General features: G+C 37.9%; 1 protein-coding gene and 1 long non-coding RNA gene across 13 annotated transcripts in view; one reads left to right on the top strand and one right to left on the bottom strand.

The window, feature by feature from the left end:
• Positions 1-22,334, bottom strand: part of ehbp1l1a (EH domain binding protein 1-like 1a) — a 62,425-nt gene that overhangs the window by 29,983 nt on the left and 10,108 nt on the right. For 8 of the 12 annotated variants that reach the window (XM_044341217.1, XM_044341224.1, XM_044341216.1 and 5 more), the window contains 10 exons: positions 12,008-12,065; positions 10,091-10,186; positions 9,900-9,953; positions 9,565-9,743; positions 9,230-9,372; positions 7,273-7,341; positions 6,443-6,685; positions 2,201-2,380; positions 1,892-2,092; positions 1,609-1,752 (listed from right to left, as the gene is read on the bottom strand). In XM_044341217.1, the coding sequence (XP_044197152.1) occupies positions 1,609-1,752; positions 1,892-2,092; positions 2,201-2,380; positions 6,443-6,685; positions 7,273-7,341; positions 9,230-9,372; positions 9,565-9,743; positions 9,900-9,953; positions 10,091-10,186; positions 12,008-12,065 (1,367 nt within the window). The remainder of the gene's footprint in view (positions 1-1,608; positions 1,753-1,891; positions 2,093-2,200; positions 2,381-6,442; positions 6,686-7,272; positions 7,342-9,229; positions 9,373-9,564; positions 9,744-9,899; positions 9,954-10,090; positions 10,187-12,007; positions 12,066-22,334) is intronic. The other 4 variants (XM_044341218.1, XM_044341219.1, XM_044341220.1 and 1 more) reach the window with 4 other exon arrangements.
• On the top strand, positions 731-22,072 carry LOC122973609. Its single transcript, XR_006400097.1, has 3 exons — positions 731-1,150; positions 10,957-10,964; positions 22,059-22,072. It is a non-coding gene; the product is annotated as an uncharacterized LOC122973609 (long non-coding RNA).

Below are 22,334 nucleotides of genomic sequence, written 5' to 3'. Positions count from 1 at the left end.
CAGGTTAGGGTCTTAAAAGACTGGTGATATTCTCTGTCTTTCCAAAACCAAAAATGAATTGATCTACTAACAAGTATTGCTCTGCATCAGGACCCCATTGCTTCTACAGATTGACCTCATTCAAATAAATGAGGGGGCTGTGTTTGTTGATGCAGGACGTCACGTCTGTGTTTTCCTTCCGTGTCTGTGGCACTCATCACCAAGCGACTATTGAGAACTTAAAGTTTTTCAAGTCTGTCTTCAAACAACAGTCAGGTGTCCATATGAACAGTGGAAGAGGTTTTTCCTCGCTGTAATCATTCCTCCTGTTCATACTGAATATTAAAAGATCCCCTTTAAATGTGCTTTCAATGTAAGTGATGGGGCCAAAATCCACAGTGTGTCCACAGTTATTTTGTGCAAAAATGTATCTAGAAGTTGATGTGAAGCTTATATGAGACTTCAGCAGTCTGAGTTAGTCATATCAAGTAGATATCTGACACATTTACAGTCTTTTTAGCATCAAATTCCCTCTTTGTGTTTCCTCAGACAGTGTTTCCCTGTTGAGCTGCGGTGGAAGTATAGTAACAAAAAGAGGAACTTTGGCACTAAAAAGACTGTAACGTTGAAAGATATCTACTTGATTTGACTCATTTGGACTTTTAAAAAAACTTTAAAACTACATGCACAGAAGGAGGATTGTGGATTTTGTTTCCCATCACTTACATTGTAAGTGCATTATGAAGGGATCTTCTAATGGTCAGTATGCACAGGAGGAATGATTACAGCATGAAAAATATGTTTCAATGTTTATTAGGGCAGACCAGAAGAACACTTTGCATATCTATTTCATGAGACAGGTGCATGGAAGAGGGACTAATGAATCAGTTAGACAGTATGCAAGAGTTTGTTTACAAAGAGTTCATTTGGGCACCACTATTGTTATAAGACAGACTTCAAAAATTGTGAACCTGTCCTTTAAATCTTAAAAAATGGCTCACAAATATTTAGAATCATTGTTTCATTGTTAATTTCCTAAAACAGCTAGTCACTGTAGGTTTTAGCAAAAATTACTGAAATGGGAGGGAATAGTGTTTTTGTTGGGGACTATTTTCAGTGGTGGATTAATACACACTTGGTGCTCTAGTAAGAATTTCCGCAGTAGGACAATGTGTACACACAACTTAGTGGTAACCTAGTAGAAGGATACGTTCATTGTTGGTTTGGGTTTTTCATGGGATTTGCTGACAGTAAGAATATCATGAGATTTATCTGTTCGGGTTGTCAATTATTATTCTAATGTCAGATCAATCCATAAAAAGCACAATGATTCAGATACAGCATGTGAGCAAATTGGAACTCAGTGAGGATCACAACCTGATGTCTTGACGTTTTTAACTATGCTTGGTGCTGTTGGACTGTATAATACAGTGGTAATCTAGATTCTACCCAAACGCATCTTATTGCTGGACAAATCAAAGCTACAGTATATATTAGTAAAAATCAAATGAAAGAGCAGGAGAAGAGACATTGGGTTTAGATAAGAACAGAGAAAAAGAATGAAAGGACACAAGAGTACAGCATGGAGGCTCAGGTTGATAAGTTGGGTTAAAGGACGAGCAGCATTACATGGCGTCTCTATTCTCTGCTTTTTCTGCAGCACTGCCGGCTGTCCAGGATCATCACCAGAGAGATGCAGAAATTTAGGAGAGAGGGCAGGCTGTACTAGAGGGGCCTGAGATTTAGGAGGCCTCCATTCACTCAGCCAGGAAGCTGGAAAAAAAGAAGAAAAAAACATGGAAGGATAAAGGAAGAAACACAAATAAAGGCTAGTAATGGGTGTAAGAAATGGAAGGTGGGAACTAGCCTCTAAAACACCTGCCTAACCGGCACTGTATCCCTTTCCCTGTACCTGTCTCAGGGGCAGATGGCAGACTGGTGGGTCTGGTGAGGGCAGAGCCTGGCTCCCCCACAGAGGTGAGGCGGGTTTTGAGCTGTCCAGGAGCAGAAGGCGATGGTAAAGGAGGGAAGGAGCTGACAGGAGCTGAAGAGGAGGAGGAGGAGAAAGAAGAGAAGGAGGGAACACTCTGTGCTCTCCAGGCACTGGGACAGGCTGAGAGAGAAGGATGGAAAGAATGAAAAAAGTAAGAGAGGATAGTGATGAAAAATGACATTCCGATGTCATCGAGAAAGCAACTACAATTTTGAGGTGTCTTTGTACCTGTTTGTGAGGTATCAGAGACAACGTGGGGATGAAGGGATGGATCAGAGGGTGAAGAGGACAGAGTAGAAGTGGAGAGGGCTTTGGAAGGGGTGAAGGTAGAGAAAGCCTGAGCCTCTAAACCCTCAGCTGGAGAGTCACTGTGGAGGCTATGTGGCCTTCGAGGAGCTGAGACGGGCACTAAATAGACAGCAGAGTGCATACAGGAGGTAGCAGAAAGAAAATAGAAAAGAAGAGAGCAGGAACCAAAAGACAGAAAAATGGTGAGTGAAACTAAAAACACACAATGTTAACTGCAACCAAACTACAAAAAGAGAACAGAAACAGATTGAAACAGACAAATGTGTTGATTTGTAAAAACCAACCTTATATTAAATCCATACTGCTTTATACATACTGCCTGTCTCATTTGGGTGACGAGAGTGAGGTGAGAAGATCTAAAGCACTCTCATGTATATGTGTTAAGGTCAAAGCTGGAGCATGGAGGTGGATAGCCTGGTTTAGCATAAAGACTGGAAGCAGGGGGGAACAGCTCACTTCGATCTTCGATCAAAGTTCAACAATAATCCTGCCAACACCTCTGAAGCTCACTGATTAACACGTTGTGTTATACTTTGTTTGTGTTAATCTGTACACAAACAGAAATGTTAAAATGCTAATTAGCAGTCTTAGGGGGAGTTGCACGTTTGAACTATTCTTGATGAACAACAATGTATGCATACGCCCAGCACTTCACTGCAGTGTCTCTGGCTACGGCTCAGGTTGCTAGATACAGTTAGTAAGCACAGGCTTTTATATTGCTCTTTCTGCAGGCACAATGATACCCAACCTGGCAATCTAGCAATGTCTACAAGACTCAGACAAGCTGTGAACAGTCATTGTCTGTTATTTGGCAAGAAATAGCTCCAGCAAGTAACTCCCCCTAAAACCAGCAGCGGAGGAAGTACTCAGATCCTTTACTAAGTCAAAGTACCAATACAGTCAAATACTCTATCACAAGTAAAAGTCCGGCATGAAAAATCCTACTTTAGCAAAAGTACATCAAGTATTATCATCTTGATGTAGTTAAAGTATTGCAGTTAAAGTAGTGGTTTGGTCCCTCTGACTGATATATTATTATATATGACATCATTAGATTATTAGATGTAAGAACAGCATGTTACTGTTGTAGCTGCTGGAGGTGGAGCTGGTTTCAACTACTTTTTTATACAGTTAACTAGTTTAGTCCAGTGGTTCCCAACCTAAGGGTCAGACCCCTCCAAAGGGTCACCAGATAAATCTGAGGGGTCGTGAGATGATTAATGGGAGAGGAAAGAAGAAAAAACAAAGTTCTGATACACAAATCTGTTTTCAGAACACATAGACATCTGAAATGTGACCTCGACTACACACTGCTTTTTGTAAGACCTCAAAAGCCAAAAAAGTTGGAAACCACTGGTTTCGTCTTTAACAATGTGTTGTATTTTAAAAGCTTGTTATATTATCCATTGATTCAAATCTTCATCTAAAAAGTAAGTAAAGCTGTCAAATAAATGTATTGGAGTAAAAAATACAATATCTCCCTCTGAAATGTATTGGATTGGAAGTATAAAGTAGCATAACATGGAAATACTCAAGTAAAGTACAAGTACCTCAGAATTGTACCTAAGTATAGTACTTGAGTAAATGTACTTACTTTCCAACACTGCCTAAAACTATAAATTGTAATTTTTACATTTCTGTTTGTTTATAGATTAAACTAACAAAATACGGTGTTAATCAGTGAGCTTTAGCGGTGTCAATAGGTGTATTTTTTCACTTTGCCTGGCTAGCTGTTTCCCCCTGCTTCCAGTCTTTATGCTGAACTAGGCTAACCATGTCCTGACTCCAGGTCCATACTTAATACACAACTTGTTAACAGCAATACATTGACACAGCTCAGTTTAGCTGTTTAGTCATGGGTGACAACAATGGAAACTGAGCATTTTTGACTGTTATGGTGTATTGTGATGTTTTGTTTTGTTTTTTAATCAACTAAAATATCCATGAACCATTTACTCCATCAATGGATTTTTGTCTTTTTTAGAATAAGGCTGCTGTACTGTAAGTTGGTCATGACTTAGAAATAGGTAGCTACTTAAGTCATATACTGATGCAAACAGCTACATGACTTTCAGCAATATGTGTAAAAGCTGAAAGATAAAAATCAAGAAGATTTATCTTGTCAAATGTCAAAAGAGTAAGAAAGCTAAAAGGCAGAGAGTTAGGACTTTCACCCCCATGAGAAACTAATTCATCACATTTTATTATGCATCACTTTGCATGACTACTCTGCAGTAACTGACCAGTTCATGTCCATGGGGTTGTGGATCCATCACAGGTAGAAAGAACAATGAAAGCTTGCTTAAAACTGTTCAACACCTGACAAAAACATAGTTTAAAACTATTGGTACAGTCCACTTGTACAGTAATTTTGAACCAGACAGCTACCCAAAGTTTCCTGTATTTTTTGGTTTGTGGGAATGTAACAGAAGAAATGAGAGAAATTAAGAAAATACCACCAAAAACAATATTCTACCAGCCCACAGGGTCTGTTACTGTACCTACATATAACATATCAGCCTATAGTTAAGTTTGTAGACAAGCTTACCCTTAAGAAAACAACTTTTCCTTTTCAAGACAGATCAGACCATAACTTAGAGAACAACAAACTGTATCAGCACATAGTCTGCCAGAGCAATCTATTCAACTAGACTTCACGGGCCTGGATACAGCCCTGTCAGGATGTGGATGGAGAAAAGCCAGAAGCATTTCTGCACTGACAGACAAATTTACTGTCACAAGGGACTGTCGCTGTGGAAATGGAACAGTTCATTTCAGAAATTTGGCAGAAAATTTTAAACGGATACTGATGGAGAAAATTATTCTAGGCCTGAGCAAAGCTCAACAATTCAAAATGAGGACATTCAGTCTATTCATTGCCAATAAGTGATATGATTTTCATTTCCTAACTGGACATATCACAGCAGGAGGTGTCTCATACCAGTAAAAAATGTATACCACATTACATAACTCTGGATCACAAGTTTTAAAGGCAGGCCTTGTTGTTTTTACTTAATTTCAAGAAACAAGGTTTAGATTCTTGACATTTATGCTGATTTCCTTGTGGGAACAAAATCCAGAGTTTGTTTTTGTTCCATCTTAATGTCTAACTCTATATGCCTAACAGTGATAATCCACTAAACCCCAGGACCAGCCTGCCACAGTAGATCAAAATGCATTTATTTGGATGTTTAGGTGTAAAGTCTACAATAAACTTAATGATAAACTTAATGTTAAAAGCAGTATGCTTGAAATTAAAGCTATGTCTTGTACCTTTACCTTATGTGGCCAATGTAGCATCTCCATATTACTGTAAATCCTCAATTAAAAGCTGGTATTAAAACAATAACATAGCCAGCACGAACAAATGAAGGCTGATTGTTAATTAAGTCATGGTGAAGAAATATTAAGGAGTGGAATCTGGAACCTGTACTATAATAGCTCACATGATAAATTCAGTATGATGTACATTTCCACAGCATTAATTCCATCAGTACAATAATATAACAACAGAGTCATGTCATTCTCACCACTCTGCTGCTCTCTTTCTCTTTCTGTTATTTCCAATCACTTCTCCCTTTTTTTAAGTTACATTCTATGAAACTTTACATTTCCTGCAGATGTTTCAAATTATAAGCCTACTTAAAATTAAATTAAATCACAAGTCTGGACTGGGGGGGATTATGCCCTGCAGGGTGTGATATTTTAATGTGAAAAATCTGTACAGAAAGTTTAGTTATTGACAATAGCTTAGCAGCAATAGAAAAGTGACAAATGGAAGCAATAGGGAATAATTAGCGAATAAAAACAGTATTTTTATGAGAGAAGAGAAACTCAGCAGCATGTTGTGAGTATGATATGACTGTTGGAACATGTACTGATGGTAGTGCTGTGCAAATGTAAATTACACAGAATTTAACAGCAGATTACAGCAAATCAGAAGACAGGGAAGCTTCCTTAAATATGATACGAAATGATTATAAAACAGGAGAAATTAGAAATAAAGTCTCTAATATAAGACTGTCCCAAATAAAGGTCTGGTTGTCTCTACGGTTGAGGTAAATAAAGTCCCTTGTCACTATTAAATGATGAGATATAAAATAATCTGATTCTAAAGAAACGAGAGACCACACAGGATGAGGAATATCTGATGAGCAATACCTGATCCGGCACTGGGCTGGAAGATTTTGGGAAGCGCAGGAGGGTGAGCACGTGTAAAGGCTGGCAATGAGTAGGCATAGGGGGAGGGCCGAGCCTGCTGGGTAGTGCTGGCTGGTCGTGTGTGGGTTCGCAATAAGGTAGATGGGACAGAGGGGTCTAGGGGATCAGGCAGAGGAGGGCGAGATGGGACCGAGATGGTGGAGGAAATGCCAGAGGACCTTTTCCTATCCATCTCTGAGGCTACTGGGTGAAAGATAAGAGATGAGATGAATGGAGGGCAGGGTGAAGAGCAGAAATGACGTTGAGAAAGAGATTTAAGAAATGATTGAAAGTCTTTAGAGTCTTTGGAAAGAGAGAAGCAGTAAAATGCAGAATAAAGATACACATGGAAGTGAAAATGTTGGAATGAGGTTTTGCAGTATATTTAAAGAAACAAATAAAGAAAGTAGCAGTAAAAAGAGCTGATATGAGATAATGAAAAAGGGAAGAGGAATGAGATGAGAAGTGGATTGTTGAAATGGACAGTGGCAGCATTCAGATATGCTTTAAAAGCAATAAAAGCGATAACGAGCAATAATAAAAGCAATAATATTACTACACAGTAATATCAAGAAAATCACAGAAATTGATGGCTTTAACGCACCAAAACATCAATTTTCATGTCATTTTCATGTCTTAAAAAACTATACTAGGCTACACTCATGAATATGAACAAAACTATTTTAAACAAACAAAATGAATGTTGAAGATGAAATAGTATTCATTGGGGAGGGACTTAGGTAAAGACCAACTGCGAAGGTGCAAGAGTAAATCAGGGAACAGGAAGTTACCTGTGGGGCCTGATTCAACTGCAGGCCTCCAAGCCAGATCATTTATTCTTGTGGTAGAGGGGGCAGAAGCTGTTGCAGAAAAGAAAAGGAACAGCAGAGAGAAACAATAAGTGGAAAGGGAACTGAGTTTTAAATGGGAAAGAAAAGAGGAAGCATCAGTTTGAGGGAAACAGTTAAAAGAGAAATAAAAAAAGGTGAGAGGGGACATCCCTGCCTGACTCCTCACAGCAATGATACAGAGTAGAGACTGACAAAAAGCTTCTCCCACATACAGTTGCAGTGGTGTAGAGTCTTTTCCAGAATGAATCACACTTTGTTGTGTGTAACTTGCGAATTGCTGTCCATACATTCCTAAACTATATCTTGTGCAGCAACACTTTATTTAGACAGATTTTGTCAGGAGCAAGTGCAGGGAGTTCTGGTGTTTGCATGCTTATGTTTATGAGGAAAATGCTTTCATTGAAATTAGAAACACAAACATAACATAACATAACATTACAACCGTTACGTTTACAACTACAGATTTAAAAAGCTAAAAATCTGGCAGGCAAAGGTATGGTATCATAAAATGAATGTAAATATGCTATGGGTCTTGATATATCACAGACACCTCTAGTCTAAAGTAACATTAAATATGTATTACATTTATGCTTTAAATACATAAAATAGAAACTACAATAGAAGCTGAAATTTAGGCAGCCTGAACAGCAGGCTTTCTAAATACTGGACAACTCACCATAAGCTTAACTCTCATTGGCTATTAAAGCCTGATTGATACTTCATTTTGGAGCAAGGATGGATATCCACAAGTGAGTGTTTAAAAGTCAGATTACAATACAACAATATACAGGCAGTTCTTTTTTGTAATTTAGACATAAACTAGCATTTTTGTTTTGTTAATTTCATTTTTATTTAAAAATGTTATTCACAATTTTTAAGAAAAGTGACCATTTTACAACTGACAAATAAGCTTGTCAGCAATCTCTAGTGAATAAACTATAGTATGTAATGGCATCACAATGTCTAAATTACCTCAAACATATCTTTTGACTGAATTTTGATTACCTATCAGTAGATACAGTACCAGTCAAATGCCAAAACCAGTCACTTTCCCATTCCCTTGACTGAGAAAGTGTGTCCAAACTTTTGACTGGTACTGTATCTGTAATAAGATAATGATGTAATGAAATATCGGCTGATCTATCAGTCTAGTTCTTGTCTGGATATTTCACAGACATATCTACCTCTAAAACAACCCCAAATTAATATTAAAATTTATTTGATCCTAACGTGTAGATCACGTGTTATTTCTCATTGATTGGTTTCCAACTTTCAATATAACAACTAACAACTATAACAACTGAAGTTTAGTTTCTGTCTGCATCTGTGTTAATCTAAATGAAATGAAAGCAACACCCAGCTCAGTGCATGATTGGTGAGATGAGAAGAGGACCAGGCCAGTCTGACCTTCCAGTCAAGTGAGCTGACGATGCAGGAGATGAGTGGAGCGACTCCAGAGAGCATGTTGAGCTCACCAGGGTTCAGGTAAGGCCTGCTTCCTTTCTTGTTTTTGGTAATCAAAGCATTCAGTTTATCAGTGCTACCTGTGCCATGACACTAACATAACTACATCTAATGTATCCTAAAATTAATATATTATCATATATACTATTTTGAAAATGGAAAAAAAATAAAATGCAAAAAGGCTGCTAACTTACATTCACTGAGAGGTATTACATGCACTGTTGACATATTGTTTTGATTAGGGATGTCTGACTCACGTCACTGACACCCAATTCTTAAGGATATATGGACCTCAGCCTGCAGATGTCAGGTTGTAAATATTAATTACGGTCACTTAAATCAGCCTCGCCCCATCACCAAATCATTTGTCATTAAGCTCAACTCAGCTCAGGATTTCATCTCTGAATGCCAGAGGGAAAGATCAGCCTCTTACCAGAAGCAGCAGCAGCTTGTCCAGTTCCAAAGCTGGCCCTCCTTTCCTCGCCTTCATCATCACTGTCATTAAAATCATCTAGATTGCCAATGTCACTCTGTTTCATACTCATTAGACTAGCCAAACTCTGCATGTCCTCATCTCTGTGGAGACAAAGAATCCTCTTAAACATTACATGTACAAGAATAATCACATCCAGAAACATCAATATTGGTCTTAAAAAAGATTTTGGATCCTTGTTTCAACTACTGATTTAAGTTCTGGCATACAACTTTACAGCTTTGCATATACACCTGCAGAGTGATTACTATGATGCTGCTGAGCTGATGACTTACGTGGCTTTGCCTTCCTTGAGAAATATACAAGACAGGTTCAGTTTCAGCGTTGCTTCTACCACTTTAGCAGACAGCGGTTTGAGCTTCAATTTTATATCATATTGGGCCGGCGTGGCATTGGCATACTTCTTCATATTGACATCAGCTGATGCCAACACCTTCCTACGGCCTTTTGTCTCCTGACAGGTGAAACAAATGGACAAGAGTGTCAAACTTGAACAAGGGAGAATCCCTTTTTCCTGAGAATCAATTCTCTGTCAGAGTTTTCCAATTAAAGAGTTACCTAATAAATAAAATTAAACCAGGCTAAACGATAAGAGAGAAATGGCACTCACATTTTCAATGACAAAAGTCCAATCCTTGTCCTCAAACTCCTCTGCCGTAGGTTCCTGTTGACAGACAAATAATTTCTAGATACCTTAGCCATACTGTTGCCCACCCACATTAATAACTGAGCTATGCGTTTCCCTTTTATAATCCAAAATATTCATTAAATGCTACAAACTTTTAACTTTAAACTTCATACCTTGAAGAGTGTAACAGTGATGTCCAAACACTCTGGGACCTGCCAAATCACCAGGCCTCTATAGGGGTTCTTTATCCCCGGCTGCCAGCTGTGGAGCTGACAGAAAAGGTAACACAAATAAGGTATGAATCAACAAGAAAGATTCATACCAATTCATTGCCCCGACTTAAGCTGATTATGCAAGCATCTTTTACCTTAAGCAATATCTAGTGTCCAAGTGGACACCAGACTACTCTGGTGTACGGGTGGTGCCAGAGGAAAGCACACACCAATAAAAATAGGATTCATTACCTGGGGACCATGAATCTAACCATTAGTTATCTTGTAGGCCTACAACAAAAAATCTATGCTGAAAGAACACCTACTAGCTCTTTAGAGATTTCAACTGCATCTCACAGTCTTCAGTGAATGATGGTGTAGTATAGAATTTAGGTTACATGATAACAGGTGGTCATACAGTATGTGGATGGAGATGGTAACTCCTGTCTGATCAAAGATAGTCTCTACTGTCAGATGTGAATGTCCTCCTAGATCTTTCGCCACTCGTCCAGTGACTCCTGCTCGATGACCTTTCACATCTTCTCGGTGGATGCTGTGAGTGGTTTTGGTCTAATGTTCACAGACAGGTGGCGTTCTTGTCCAGGGTCCTTGCTGTTTCACTGATGTAGTGTTCCCCACAGCTGTCACATGTGTTGTCACAAGCCCATTTCATGCTGTGGCTCATGAGGTATAGCGGGTTGTCCACTAACTTCAGGGTTGGCTTCGATCCCAAGCTCTTCCTGTCCATGTGTCAAAGTGTCCTTGAGCAAGACACTGAACCCCAAGTTGCTCCCAATGGTCAGGCCATGACCTTGCATGCTCCACAGCAATCAGTGTGTGGGTGTGAATGGGTTCATGATAGGCAAAAATTGTTTTGCACTTAGTCTGTTAAGGTATAAAGGTGCTATATAAGAGTGTTCCATTTACCATTTCAGAAATGCACCCTTCTATGTCAATCTAACATTTAACGTAAGAGAAATACGCGTCTTATTTCACCTTCTTACTTTCTTACAATAATTTTATATCTCAATCATCATCTCTTATACACAAATGCACAAAATCAGTTTAATAAACTAGGAAACACTGTGTCTCTGCTCACTCTCGTGCAACAGGTGCAAAATATCATATGAGCATGCAGCTCCTTATGTAAATGTCCTGTCATGTCTGAGTACAGCCATAAGGAACATTGAAGTGAAAGACTCCTACTATATGTCTGAATGACAAAAGGCATCATATAACAGAAGCCGAGCAGAGATCTTGAGGTGTTGTATGGTTTGTTGTACTGTAAGTGTTGACTCTTTGTGACTTGAAGACTCTGGTTAGATGAGCTGACAGTCCAATCATGTATGAGTGCTGGTCTTAAGTTTAATCATTCACTCTTTGTATCCACTGACTCAGACCTGCTGCACCTCCTTGTCATTCCTCCTCCTCATTGATGAAGTGTTCTGTGTAGGAGGGTCCTCGCCACTTCTGTTTCATGTTATAAGTGGCTTTGAAAAGGAATTACAATGTCTCCATATGCGACCACTCTTTGTCACATGACATCTGAGCCAGTTCCATTCACTGAAGAAGACCATGAGATGCAGTTGAAAGGTCAAGAGTGAACTTCCATGCTCAAATTAGATATCTTGTACAAAATGAACAATCAGGCCTGTGAAGGATACTAGAAGAAAGGGTTATGTTGTGAACGAAGGGCAAATTTTGGCTGAAGGATCAAGGGGTCCCCACAATTTGAAGATTTAATCATATTTCAACCATTAAAGTCAACAACTTTTTTCATAGCATTTTAACAATTTCTTCTCAAGGAACCTTACAGAGACAATTCTTTTTTTGACAGCTTATAAATACATTTCATCTCATTCTCCTTCCTTTTGTTACCTTTGTGCTGTGACGTCTGTTTCTCCTGATCCACACCACTCTTAGTTTATCTGGCTGCCTGGAATCACAGCAGAGGATAAATAACATTTCAGTTTTTCTGTGTACATCTTCATCAAGAACAACTTTCATCACCACTTACTGTACATTAGCATCAATGTAACATACAGACATTGTATCCAAAACTATTTCCACAGAAAGACAGATGTGTTAACAAGTTTCAAAGGATGTTTCAGTTCCTTTTACAGTTTGACTGTTGACCCTTTGAGAGTAAAAATTAATCTCTACAGTGAATAATGTGACGACATTTGATCATAATCAGTGTGATGATGGTAACTACGAGACTAGGGCTCCATCTGAATTCTTTGTTCATTCATTCACTATTCTCTACATAATAACAATAGTTAACTCTTTAGAGAGCAGGAAAATTGAGATTTTTGACATTTATTAATTCTAAACATTTTTCATCATTGACACTGATTGTCAAAGAAAGTAAAGTTTAAACTGGTCACTATGTGAGTTTACTGGGTTAGCATGCTAACATGTGCTAATTAGCAGAGCTGAAGCTGATTGGAATGTCATTAGTTTAATAGGTATTTTGTTATAACCTGACTTGGATAAGTGAAAAAAGTGAAGTTTATCACACAATGGTGCTAGATGAAAAGCTCATTTCATAATTCATCCTAAGGAGAATATGAATTTACAAAAAATCTTGGTAATCAATCCAGAAGTTGTTGAGACATGTCACTTAAAACTACAAATGTCAACAATTGGCGCTACAGGATCACTAAAGTCATTAAGGTTCATCCTCTGGGGAATGTAAATGGCTGTACAAAAGTTCATGGTATTCCATCCATTAGTTGCTGAGATATTTTAGTCTGTATCAAAGTGGTGGACCAACAAACCGAAATTCCCATCCCTAGAGTCCCTAGCATGGCTTGAACAAAACACTGCTTTCCAGAAAGTACAAGTGAAGAATTTTCATCTGTCTTTCTTTGGCTCTTTAATGGGACATAAAGGCCCATTTAGCACTTCAACAGAGACATTTATCATATTCTGTGCTCTTATTTATTTTCTGCTCATCTGTGTGTCCTCTTACTATTCTTTCATGGCTTCATCAACCCATTTTACCCAGAGCAATCAGGACATTTCATCTAATTTCATTTACTCTAATAATGGGGTCTGAGGTGGAGCACAGGCAGTACACCATCAGGAGATGATAGCTTGTCAAAAACAGGCCCAAAAGCACACAGCATACACACAAGCCCATCTGTGTGCTTTCAAAACACTGAAGTGAAGGTCTCAGCCAGGAGAAAATGAAAATCTTGTGACTGTGTGAGCATGCACTCAGTGACACTGAGTACCAATTCTTTGGATAGACAGCTGTATTTGGATGTGTGTTTGTGTGTGTGATATTAGAATCACTGTAAACACAGTAATGTATAGATTGTAGGAGACCCTAGACATGTTGAGAGTGTTCACCAGTCTTACTTTCTAGTCACTTCAGTCCACACAATAAAATATTAATTTGTGATTGATGGGTAGGAGTCCCTTAAAATCATATATTAGGACAATTTAACACAGTTTGTTTAAAGGGTAATTTTGGATTATTACAAGTTATTTCGGTCTTATTTTTGTAGTTCTGGCCCTCATTCCTATTGGTAATAATAACTGCTGAGATCTGATGGGGCAAGAGACTTGGATGGATTACTGAAGGGGCCTACCAGGCACTGGCCCAGGCGCTAAAGGGTCAGGGGACAGCAGCAGCAAGAGCTTTTATTGAAGTCTTACTAGCAGTCTGTATTGTAAAGTCACAAAATGTATTAAAAGCTGGACAGCACATATTAACTACAGAGGGCCTCCATTAAAATTAGTGAAGCAATTTAAATGTTTGACAACAGAATATCTGTGCTTTAAGAGAATATAACATATAATATAACCTTTTACAGCCCTGTGTCCTTGGACCCATTGTCATAATCAATCCATAGGAACACAAGCAGTCAGATAATAGGCCTTTCTTAATAGAGAGTATACCAAGTTCAGACTTGCATACTTGGGAGTTCAAACTTGGCAAGTTCAACTCAGGAGTCCAAACTGTAGAGGACAGGAGGACGTAGTATACCTGACTGTACTGTGACAAAATAACCTCAACTCAGAGGTCCAGGAACAGACTGTTTCAGAAGGAAAAAAAACCTAATCAACAGTGAGATTCAGATTATTTTCTCCAATCTTTAATGTATATTAAAAATCCAATCTGTTATGAATATTAAAAAAAATAAAATAAAGTTTAATGTAGACTGCTGTTGTTCTGTTCAATAAAAACATAAAGCTTCACTTTACCCTCAGACAAACTAAAGTGGCAGCAACAAATATGAGATTTCATCTGTGAATGTCAAAATTTATCTCACAAAAGGAATTATATAACAACATGCTACAGAAAATGGGAAATGACCAAAGGTCTGCAGAGATCAGGCTGTTCTCCCCAGGATGACGATGGACATTGACAAGCAAATTTCCAAATAGGCATTACATAAATAAACTGACCACATATTGTAAATCTAATTGGTTACTTTCGTACTTGAAAAAATATCAAAACTTAATAATGTGACATAATAGTAGTCCTGGCTTGACTCAAAATATCCGTCATCGCCACCGGCTGGCACAAAATGCATCCTGGGATACTTGGCTGTCCCAAGTCCACACAAGTCAGCTCCAACAGTATGCTCCAGCAAGAACACTTCCCGTCATTTGAACTGTACTTGGATAGATGCAGACTTTGAATTAGAACAGAACTTGGACTGTGACTGTTGACATTTCACAAGAACGCAGACTGAGAAACAGACTGACGTACAGGGGTGGCCAATACAGATAACATTTTCATATAGATTTGCAATATATTGTAATAATTTTACAGCAAAAGTTTTACAGTGAAAGTTTCTGGATAAAATACGCAGAAAGGAACATCTGTTACTGGCTAATCCAGCTAATTAAATACCTGGCACATCATATTGATGCAACAATTCTCTAAACCTAGTATTACCATGTCACACAACTTAACTGTACTGTTTTTACTAAACTGCAAAAAATTACTGTCTGTTGTTAACCTCCATCACAGTTTACAGACACTCTTTCTGCTTCAATTTTGACCTTCTGTACCTACTGTCATTGTGCTCACAGTATTTCAATATAATGAGGGATTATTAGCAACATTTCAGGTGATAAAAATGGTAATACATTTTATTTAGAGGCGCCTTTCATGACACTAAAGGTCAACTTACATCATGTAAGATGAGTCTGAAGGAGGTCTGCGAGATAAACGGGATAGATTATGTAGAGCTTTAAATATTAATAATAATATTTTAAATCAGCAGGGGGAGTGACATGTTCAGTGGATTTTGAGCGTGTAATAATCCATGCTACAGAGTTCTGGGTGAGTTGAAGTTGGAGATGCCTGCCAGGATCACATTGCAATAGACAATGCGTGACATGACCAAGGCACTGACTAAGACTTCCATGGAGTGTTGCATTCAAGAAGGGCATAGTCTGGACATGTTTCACAGATGGAACAAAGCAATCCGGGAGACACTTTATATGACTGGAGAAAGAGAGGGTGCTATCTAGGATAACACCACGGCACTTAACCTATGTGGAGACTGGTATGGTGGCTTCAGTAATGGGGAGTGAACAAATATTAGTTTTAGCGAGTGTAGATTTAGTGCCAATGAGTAGCAGCTCGGTTTTAGTACTGTGGAGTTTTAGGTAGGTAGGTGTCATCCGTATCTGTAAATCATGGAGACAAGCAGTGAGGGTATTCAAGGGGAGAGTAGAAGTGGGCTTAGTGGACAATTAAAGCTGTGTATCATCAGCATAACGGTGAAAATGGAAACCATAGTCCCAGACAATGTTGCCAAGAGGGAGCAGGTAAATAATAAACAGGAGTAGTCCCAACTCTGAACCCTGTGGAACTCCATGGTGGACTATGGAGCTTTCTGACTGGTAATTCTGAATCTGTATAGAACGTGTACTGTCTGCAAGGTAGAAGGCAAACCACTGATACTCAGTACCCCTGACTCCAATGCTAGCCAGATGATCCATGAGGTGTTGATGGGATATGATTTCAAAGGCTGCGGTGAGGTCAAGGAGGATGAGGATGAAGAGTACACTGGAATCAGGTTGTTGGTGATCTTAACCAGGGCTGTTTCTGTGTTATGTTTGGGGCGAAAGTCAGATTGGAATTGTTCAAAGAGATTTTTGTTATCAAGGTTGATCTGGAGCTGGGATGCAACTACCCTCTCAAGAATTTTGGAGATCAATGGCAAATCGGAGGTGGTGCTCTCATTTTTAGTTTGACCTCCAAATAAAATGATATCATATCATCTGGATAAACTCGTTTTTTTTACAACCTGTCCGAACGCATGACTGCTAATGCTGCTTGACCCAGCAGACCTTAATCCAGATCTCAGCAAATAATTACAATAACTGAACTGAAATTATGGGCTAAACTCTGAAAATAAATTGAATAAAATTGCATTTGTTAGATATGGCATGTATAGATTGAATACTTTCGCAAAATATATATTACTGGAAATTTCAATCTAAAAGGTATTGTAACAGTATTATCAATTGTGGCCCTTAAAGACTCCTTTTTGTCAAACTCTTGTGGGAACAGTAAGCTTAGGCCTTCTTCTCATGTTGCATGAGCCTCATAAGTAATGTGTGGATTGGTGAGAAAGGTTATGAGAGAGAGAGAGAGAGGAGTGACAGTGAAAGAGAAAGAGAGGGAGAAAACAGAAATAGATGTCTGCTACGCTGAACTTCAGAGAAGCTTAAGCAATCCTACACCTGCTGCACTATCTATCATAGAGATGCTTCAATAGTGTTTTTAGCTCCGGTGGTGTGTAGATGAGTGCGTTGCAGAGTTTGATTTCTTAAAACAGAAATGCACCCCACACATGCTTACATAACACACTCATATCAGACCTGGTGGCTGCAAATATAACTCAAGTGTTTGTTTTCAGGTGTTTGAAGTACAAGGTGTTGGAGCTTCACCATATGAGGGAGTGCTGGATGTGTAAGGGAAGTTGTTGATCACACGACTTCTAAATGGTAATCCCAGGCTGTCTAAACCCTCTGCTACTCCTCTGCCCTTTGAATGCGAGAGGTTTTGACTGATCAGTTCAGGAAGATAGCCCGTCTAACTGATCCACATTTCACACATTCTTGTCATAGACTGTAGAAAGCACAAACATACTCTGTGATGTCACCCATGACCTGTAGTTCTTTCTCAGTTTTAAAGCCGTCACTGTCATGATCTAGCCACACAGGTGTTTTCCCTTATTCTACCTGATTCACCTTTGTGTTAGGACTTCGATTGATCACTGTACTATCAGCTTTCCTGCAGCTGAAAAAAAACACAGCCTCCTGATTAATTTCAATGAGACCACTGATTTGGAACAGTGTGGGTGCCAATGTTGACAACGTCGGCAAAAATAAAAAGAGTTGTCAAGCAAAAAATTGGAACAATGTAATCCTACTGTTTACTGAACAATTTTTGGAGTTGGGAGACAAAATGATTAGTAGTAGTAGTTTTATACACCAGTGTGCAGTGTTTTGGCATCAGATTACACAGGCTGCCAGTTGGTCTTAGAATTGATTTTAAGATCCAACTCATTAGATTTAAAGCACTTCATGGCCTGATGGTCTCAGATTACATCTCTGAGCTACTCTTCCCTTATCAACCTGTTTGAGGTCCTCAGACAGGAACTTCCTGGCTGCTCCTAAAGCAAGGTCGAGGACTAGAGGAGACAGAGCTTTCTCTGTCAGGGCACCACTGTTATGAAATGACATGCAAATTCAGTATCTTCTTTTAAGTCACCTCTGAAAACTCACTTTTATCATAAGGCTTTCTTACAATCTTCATTTATTGATTTATTTATATTTGATTTTACAGATATATGTGGGAATGTGTGTGCATTTGGCATTTTATTCTGTCTTTTGTTCCTTTTAAGTCTGCCTTGTAAAGTACTATAAGTGCTATATAAATTACTTTATTATTATTATTATTATTATTGTTGTTGTTGTTGTTGTTATAAGCCTTAAAGGCTCATTTCTGTTTATTAAAACCAGCCATCATTTCTAATGTTACTGAGATCTAGAACAAGGTGGCATCACTTAACACAGTTTACAGGTCTAGAAACACAAGCAGTCAGACGATCAGACAGGTTGAAAACAAAGAGGTTAGTCAAACTGGAAATGAAGGTAGCAGAAGGTAACAAAATATTACCCAAACTGTCTGCTCTAAACATCCATCACAGTTTACATATCCACTTCCTGCTTCAACTTTGACCTACTGTACCTACTGTAGTCCTTTTTCACAGCAGACATTTTGACTTGACATAATAGCAAAAATTATGTCTCTGTTCTATTCAAGTGTCCCAGTAAGTAATGACAGTGTGACAATGAACCAGCATGCACAATACCAGGACCCTGAAAATGAAACAGTTAAATGGAATTCAGCCATCATTCATTTGATTATTTAAACCTGTGTTTTTCCTACTGTTACATGTCAAAATATCTGCTGTGAAAAAGTCTATGTAGGATTATTAGAGATATTTCAAGCGTTTCAGTTTGACCTCAAAATGGTTTAGATAATCTCTATAAACTGTTGGCTTGTTTGAACCTGATCATCTGACTGATCAAGTTTCTTACCCTGTTGGACCTATTTTTAGTAATGTCACTGTGTCACTGTTACCTGAGCTCAACAATTACAATGTTATCATACCCAATAGAGACAATAGGTAAATCTATGGTGGAATCTGTGGGGGAAGAAGTACTCAGATCCTTTAACTAAGTAATAGTACCAATACAGCAATGTAAAAATACTCCATTACAAGTAAAAGTCCTGCATGACAAATCCTACTACAGTAAAAGTACATAAGTATTATGAGCTTGATGTAGTATGCAGTATTGCAGTAAAAGTAGTGGTTTGGTCCCTCTGACTGATATATTATTATATATGACATCATTAGATTATTAATAGTGAAGCATCAGTGTTAGAGCAGCATGTTACTGTTGTAGCTGCTAGAGGTGGAGCTAGTTTCAACCACTTTATATACAGTTAGCTAGTTTTAGTCCAGTGGTTCCCAACCTAGGGGTCAGGCCCCTCCAAAGGGTCATCAGGTAAATCTGAGGGGTGGTGAGATGATTAATGGGAGAGGAAAGAAGAAAAAACAAAGTTCTGATACACAAATCTGTTTTCAGTTTTTAGACTTTTTCTCTAATCTTTGATTTTTGTGAAATATTAGATCATTTGAACATTTATTGAAATGAAAGCATGTGAGAAGTTTAGAGGGGAAAATCACTATTTGGTGGAGCTGTTAACAACTCATAGACATGTGAAATGTGACCCCGACTACACACTGCTTTTTGTGAGACGTCAAAAGCCAAAAAGTTTGGAAACCACTGGTTTCATCTTTAACAATGTGTTATATTTTAAAAGCTTGTTATATTATCCATTGTGTCAAATCTGCATCTGAAAAGTAACTAAAGCTGTCAAATAAATGTAGTTGAGTGGAAGTATACAGTAGCATCAAATGGAAATATTCAAGTAAAGTACAAGTATTTTAGTTTTTTAACTTTATACTTTAAACACCTTTGTCATTATTATTTTATTAGTGAAGAAAGTTTGGTGACTTCTGGTAATTACCAAAACAGCTTGCCCATTTTACTGATCAGAGCACATGTCTCATCAGCCAGAATAAAAGAATAAACATCCATCTCTGCACTGTTCAGCAAGACATTCATGATAGCCTGTAAAAACAGAATTGCCCATTGTAGTGGTAGCAGTGTTAGCTGTACATGTATTAGAGGTAGTATTAATGGTTGCAGTTTGGTGGTAGCAGTTTTAATTATACAAATAGTAACAGCAATAGTTACAATATTTGTTGTAGCAAATACAGAAGCAATACTAGAAGCAGGAATAGTAGTAGTAGGAGCGGCAATAGGAGTAGTAGTATCAGCAGCAGTATTGGTAGTAGCTTTAAAGCAGTGGTATTACTGATGGTAATAGTGGCAATATTAGTATTGGTAGTAGTGGTAGCAGCAGCAGTTGTAGGAGTAGCGCAGTAGTAGCAGAGTAGTAGAAGTAGAAGCACTATGGTATAGGGTTAGGGGGTTAGGGTAGCCTGGTTTCACTGCTGTCTCTTGAATGCTTTATTCATGGGATTAATTCTCGCCACACATAATAATAGCCATACAGTCCAACCATCAGCCAGTCATTTACACACTCTGATAAAATGACACACTTCATATTTGGGTTCAGGCTCAGCTGCTGCGTGTTCTGTGGTTTCACAGAATCACATGATGTTACATCAAGTGTGAACATGTAGGATTTGGTCTGGTTAGAGATGTCAAAGTAACTCAAGAAATACTCTCTGGCTTTGCAACCACTGTATGAGGACACAAACCAACACCATTAACACCATTAAACCCTGTGTGATCACATTTAGTCCCAGGAACACGGTAAAAGAGATCCCTGTGATCAGAAATATATCCTCTGGGATATTCTTAAATTCATAGTGAAATTATGGAAGCCCTTTTCTGCCAATTAGAGAAAAAAAAACTGATTAAAAGTTAGAAATGATAAAAATAAAAAAACATTCTAAGTAAAGATTGTGGCATACTATGCCATAATTATTAGATACTACGTTCAAATTAAATGCCTTAATCAAAATTATGAGAAAAGTCAATAACAAAATTATTGAAGTTATTACTATTAAATACCAAGTAAGATTTTTTAACTTTTTTAAGCCAAATTTATAAAAAAACATATGCAATAGTGAGTTCCTATTTCAAATGTCAGCATTTTTGACATAGTACCTCATCGTTTTGACTTATTATTGTAAATGTATCTTTGCAAACTGTAATTTTGACTCGGCTAGTCAAAATTTTGACTAATTGTGTCATAATTATGACTTAAATTGTAATTTTGACTGATAATCTCAACATTTTAAATAAGTAAGTCTCTCTCATTTCCCTTGTCATGAGTGTTTTTATTTTGTTCAGTCTTCACATTTCATCTTTTTTTTTCTTTTCCTGGCATAAATGGGCCTCCACATAAAATTAAACTCTTTTAACAAGAAACCCCAATTCACCAAATGACCTCTGGAACCTAGAACAAAAAGTAACTTAAAAACCTCTTTGACTTAGAACCTCTTAATCTTTTCTCAATAAATCATAGTATTGACTTACTCAAAATCTTCTATCACTTTCACTCATGATATTTGACTTTGGCAAGAAACTCTGACTGCCCAAATTCCATTTGAAAACACACACACACTTTCAGCACCATAAATTTTTGTTCTATTGATTTTACATTTACAGTCTGCTCTCACTTCCCCATTCATTTAAATGTGTCATATCATATTGTTTTGAGCCTCAGATCATAACTGTAGTACAGAACAAGCAAAGTGTATAATTTCTCACACAGTGGGAACAAACTCACTCTATGACAGGATCTACCACGAACAGAAACATGTTGATACTGGTTGGTGTGTGTAGCACTTCTAGAGAATTACATAAACTAAATGACAGGAAGCAAGGCCACTATATGCAAGCCAGGGCTGGAGGATTAGAAACACACGCTGACTGCACCATGAGTAATGATAATGGAATTAAAGGAACTCCTGCACTGCCAAGACTGTGGCAGTCAGACTAACAGCTCACAGACTAACCACACCAACAACAGAGCACATAACCAGGTGTGAGTGCTGATTAAGGATTCTGACCTATATTACATACCTTAGAGTGGATTTTATTTAGGCAAAGTTATTCTACTGCTGCTTCTGTTTATTAGACAACATTTTACAATTGAAGAATTTTGGCTTCTTCTGTTAAAAAAAAAAAAAGGTTTTATAAAAAAAAAAAGCAACAGATTTATATTTATCAAAGAAGGTATGAATACACGTGTAGTTTTAGTATCTTGTCAAAACTAAGGTATGGGTTAGGTATATCAGCAGTATCAAAAGAATTTAAATGGTAGCCAGTGCAGCTGCAGCAATTAATAGATTAATTTTGTTTAGTTCAATTAATAGTTTCACATCAATTCATTCTTTAGTCTATAAAGTGTCATAAAATATTTATGGTGGTCAACTGAGACCCAGCAGCTAATTTTTTTCCTGCAGTTCCTCCTGTCAGGTTAATCCAGCCATGAGTGACATCTCCAATCCAGACAAGAAACCCCCGAATGTTCAATTTACATGATATAAAAGCAGCAAATCCTCACACTGGAGAAGCTGGAAACTGATTTTTTTTTTCATTAATTAATCACATC

This window comes from Thunnus albacares, chromosome 22 (genome assembly GCF_914725855.1).
Source record: "Thunnus albacares chromosome 22, fThuAlb1.1, whole genome shotgun sequence".
NCBI lineage: Eukaryota > Metazoa > Chordata > Actinopteri > Scombriformes > Scombridae > Thunnus > Thunnus albacares.
The sequence above is the reverse complement of the archived record's forward strand: the minus strand, read 5'-3'. Positions and strand labels throughout refer to the sequence as shown.